General features: G+C 58.3%; 1 protein-coding gene across 1 annotated transcript; it reads left to right on the forward strand.

The window, feature by feature from the left end:
• The first annotated feature begins 2,596 nt into the window (after nucleotides 1-2,596).
• LOC123148431 (cytochrome P450 CYP73A100) lies at nucleotides 2,597-4,522 on the forward strand. The gene has a single exon (XM_044567859.1). It carries the CDS (start codon nucleotides 2,684-2,686, stop codon nucleotides 4,277-4,279), a length of 1,596 nt encoding a protein of 531 aa, XP_044423794.1. The 5' UTR covers nucleotides 2,597-2,683; the 3' UTR covers nucleotides 4,280-4,522.
• Nucleotides 4,523-4,766: the final 244 nt, after the last annotated feature.

Here is a 4,766-nt window from a genome sequence, read left to right on the forward strand (position 1 = left end):
GATCACATGCCCTAATCATTGCCAGGAAAACATAATGAGGAGTTATGAGAAGTCAAAAACAGAAAGCGCTACACTTCTGTATTCAATTATTAGGCCAAGAGGAAGACTTTATAATCGATACTGACGCAAGGAGTAGAGTTTACCATATAGTTAGGCTGCACATCGAGCTATGAATCAGTGAAAGCTCTTGTATGCTTTTTCAGTAAAGCTCTCGTATGAACTAGTGAGGGTGCTTCCAATTTACTTGAAAACCTGAAGCTCATTTGAGAGGGTTCATCGTTAAAATATGCAAACCAAGTTATATAATATGATGTGCCGACCAAAGTAAACTTAGGCATGTACCCCGGTTTCAATTTTTAGAAGGACGCTAACAACGAACCGAGCAGGGCACCATACGCCACATTTGTTAATGAGAAAGAGGATGGCTAAAAAAAGAGAAACCATTAGTTATTCATTAAGATTAATTTGATTCAATGACCTAAGTTCCGCGAGGATATATAGCCCGAAGACGACCAGCAAAAATGTGTTCATTTGCCTCGAACTTTAGAGAGGTGAATGAATGACACTAACGTTTCGATTTGCAGAATACATACATTGTGCTAGTAGAAAGTGATTAGAGCAACTCCAATGAGACGATCCATTTTGTCCGTCCGTATCCATTTGAGTTGGTGCGGACAAAAGTGGTGGCCCAACGCCCCGACCTAAACTTAAATTGTGTCCGTCCGGCGTCCGCGCCGATCCATTTCCGGCCCAAAAATGCGCCTGGAATGCGTCGGCGCGGACGCGAAGCGGACGCGCCGTGCGTCTCCTCGCCGTCCGCCGCGTCCCCACCTGACGGCCGCCCAACTACGACAGTCAACATAATTTATGACGACCGCCCATCTTGGGCCCACACATCAGCGACGGTGGTCGTCCTTTTTTAAGCCGGGCATGCGGCGGGGCCGTCCTCATCCACTACCACTCGCCCCCTCGTCCCCATCTGGCCACCCCTGCCCCCACGCCAGCGACAACCCTAGCCACCGCCAGCATGGGTTTATTCTCCGGCATCGGCAGCAGCCGCAAGGGCAAAGCCCCCGCCCGCCATTCCATCTCCCTCCCCGCCCTCCCCGCGTCGGTGCGCGCTCCCCATCAGAGGCAGCGCATCAACGTGCCGTTGCACCAAACCGAGTGGCACTGGCACCACCGCGTGCCTCTGCCGTACCCGGACGTGACGCTGTCGCATGACTGGCATTTGGATCCGGAGAGGATCCCAATGCCGGCGGCGCCGCGGACGGCGAGGGCCCATGCGGAGGAGGTGCGGCGCCGACGGGCGTTGCTGACGTCAGAGCAGCGTGCCGACCCGCACTTCGCCGTCGACTCGCCCAACTGGGCTCGATGGTTCGCCTTCGAGCACGAGGAGGCGAGGCGACGCGGCGTCTGCGGCGTCGACCGCGACGAGGACCAGGAGGCCGAGGCCGCCTACCAGGCGGCCATCAAGGAGAGCGAGGAGGAGGAGCGGTGGAGGGAGGCGGACGAGGCGGCTTTCGAGGCTGCCATGACCCTCTCCGCGGCGGGCGACTGCGTCGTGCCACCGGTGGCCCCGTCGTCCCCGCCCAAAGCTGAGCCGGAGAAGCCGGCCTACCTCGAGCGCTACTCCTGGACCGGAGTAGTGCGCGAGTGGGTCAGCGCTCCGCCGATCTGGCTCGGGGCAACGAAGAAGCAGGAGGCGGCCTACCTCGACCACTGGCGCCGCGTTCGGCTGGCCGAGGAGCGCCGGGAGGGCGAGCGCCTGCAGATGCTCGAGCGCGAGGCCGAAGAGGAGGCGCGCCAGGCCCAGGCAGCGGCGGCAAAGCCCGATATCACCGCCGTCTAGAATGCGGCGTTCCCCTGGGCCGGCCCTGCACCGACGTTGATCGACCTCAATGGTCCTGACGCAGACGCCGCCGCCGACGAGGACGCCTAAGGCAGCGCGTTGTCTAGTTTTTAGTGTTTTAATTAATATAATGTGGGCTTTCGCCGGCCTTCGTGGCCGGCTTTTATGTTTAGTTAAATGTATGTATTTGTTTTTAAAATGCTTGCAATACTTTTTTTGGCGCGCCGACGAAATGGGTCGGGCCAGTGTTGAACGCTCGTGCCGACCCAAACACTGCGTCGGATGTTTGTGCCCGCCGGGCCAACTTAAACGGACAAAAAACAGACAAAAACGCCGTTCATTTGAGTCGGCCCGTTGGAATTGCTTTTAAGGAAACTGTTTCTGGTCGAGCACGGCTGGTTGAAAGAAAGAAAAGGATCTCGCCGGCGCAGCAGCGCCATGCAGCACGGTTAAAGGCCGAGCGTGAGCAGGTCCTTGAGAGCGGTCAAACAAATTTGCCCACCAACCAGCGCAGTCATTCTCGCCGTCGTCTATCTCATGGCAAACCCACGTCTCGCCTCCGCCAAACCCCACTCCCGCCTACCCTGTTTCCCAGGCCGGCACACGGGTTCCGCCCAAAACCATCAACTTTTGCCGCGTCCCCTCGTGCTTTGCTTGGCCTTCCCCACCTACCATTGTCATTGTCAGTCAAACCCACGGCCGGCGCTATATAAGCACGCCATGGAGCATGGCACCTTCACAGCAACCAACAACATCCGAGCATCAGCACCAGCTCAAACACACATACTGTAGTACATTGCACGCCAAGCTAGCACCCGCGCAGAGCACAGCATGGCTGTCTCCGCGCGCAGGGTGGCCTTCGCCACGGCAGCCTCCTTGGCCGTGTACTGGCTCCTCAAATCGTTCCTCCACGCACCGCACCCCGCGCTGCTGCCGGCAGCGGCCGCCCTCGTCGCCGTCGCCGTGGGAGCGGGAGGGAAGCGTGGAGGCCCCGGCGCCCCTCCAGGCCCCGCGGCCGTGCCGGTGTTCGGCAACTGGCTGCAGGTGGGCAACGACCTGAACCACCGCTTCCTGGCGCGGCTGTCGGCGCGGTACGGCCCCGTGTTCCGGCTGCGGCTGGGCGTGCGCAACCTGGTGGTGGTGTCGGACCCGCGGCTGGCCACGGAGGTGCTCCACACGCAGGGCGTGGAGTTCGGCTCCCGCCCGCGGAACATCGTCTTCGACATCTTCACGGCCAATGGCGCCGACATGGTCTTCACCGAGTACGGCGACCACTGGCGCCGCATGCGCCGCGTCATGACGCTGCCCTTCTTCACGGCGCGGGTTGTGCAGCAGTACCGCGCCATGTGGGAGGCCGAGATGGACGACGTCGTGTCCGACCTGCGCGCCGACTCGGCGGCCCGCGGCGCCGGCGTCGTCGTGCGCCGCAGGCTGCAGCTCATGCTCTACAACATCATGTACCGCATGATGTTCGACGCCCGCTTCGACTCCGTGGACGACCCCATGTTCGTGGAGGCCACCAAGTTCAACTCGGAGCGCAGCCGCCTCGCGCAGAGCTTCGACTACAACTACGGCGACTTCATCCCCATCCTCAGGCCCTTCCTGCGTGGCTACCTCAACAAGTGCAGGGACCTGCAGACGAGGAGGCTGGCCTTCTTCAACAGCAACTACGTCGAGAAGAGAAGGGAGGTGATGGACACCCCAGGACAAGACAAGAACAAGCTCCGGTGCGCGATCGACCACATCCTCGCAGCAGAGAAGAGCGGCGAGATCACGCCGGAGAACGTCATCTACATCGTCGAGAACATCAACGTCGCGGCCATCGAGACGACGCTATGGTCCATCGAGTGGGCGCTGGCCGAGGTGGTGAACCACCCGGACGTGCAGCGCAAGGTCCGCGGCGAGATCAGGGACGTGCTCGGCGACGACGAGCCCATCACCGAGTCCAACATCAGCAAGCTGCCGTACCTGCAGGCCGTGATCAAGGAGACGCTGCGGCTGCACTCCCCGATCCCGCTCCTCGTCCCCCACATGAACCTGGAGGAGGCCAGCCTCGGCGGCTACACCATTCCCAAGGGCTCCAAGGTCGTCGTCAACGCCTGGTGGCTGGCCAACAACCCAGAGCTATGGGAGAAGCCGGAGGAGTTCAAGCCGGAGAGGTTCTTGGGCGAGGAGAGCAACGTGGACGCCACGGTCGGCGGCAAGGTGGACTTCCGGTTCCTCCCGTTCGGCGTGGGGCGGCGCAGCTGCCCCGGTATCATCCTCGCGCTGCCCATCCTGGCGCTCATCGTCGGGAAGCTGGTGAGGAGCTTCGAGATGGTGCCGCCGCCAGGCGTGGACAAGCTCGACGTGAGCGAGAAAGGCGGGCAGTTCAGCCTGCACATTGCCAACCATTCCGTCGTCGCATTCCACCCCATCTCACCCTGAGCAATTGCATCTTCAACCCAATAGCCTGATCCACAAGCACAATTTTTCTTCAGATTACAAATACAGTAGATTACACGAAAGTATGTCAGTTGATTTATGGGGTTTACATTTTTTTTCTTTATAAAAAGGAGGATCACGCGTGGCCTCTGCATAAGGGGTTTAAAAAATGCTTTTCAGCTTTAAGAAATTGGTTCACATAACGCTTTTCAGCTTTAAGAAATGTATGTATTTTGCAAATCAAAATGTTTTTTTATGGGTGCAAATTGAAATGTTATTGCCATTCATTCGACAAATGTGACGTATGGTGCTCCGCTGGGTTCGTTCTTAGCGTCCCTCTGAAACTGAAACCGAGGCACGTGCGTAAGTTTACTCTGGTCGGCACATCTTTTATAAAATTTAACTTGTATATTTTAATGTTGAACCTTCGCAAACGAAGCTTCCGGTTTTCGCAAGTAAGGTGGATGCATCCTCACTAGTTCATAAGAGA

Source organism: Triticum aestivum, chromosome 7A, assembly GCF_018294505.1.
Source record: "Triticum aestivum cultivar Chinese Spring chromosome 7A, IWGSC CS RefSeq v2.1, whole genome shotgun sequence".
Lineage (NCBI taxonomy): Eukaryota > Viridiplantae > Streptophyta > Magnoliopsida > Poales > Poaceae > Triticum > Triticum aestivum.

Excerpts from the sequence above, each read along its gene's own strand:
- LOC123148431 (XM_044567859.1), top strand. The coding sequence starts at position 2,684 with ATGGCTGTCTCCGCGCGCAGGGTGGCCTTCGCCACGGCAGCCTCCTTG.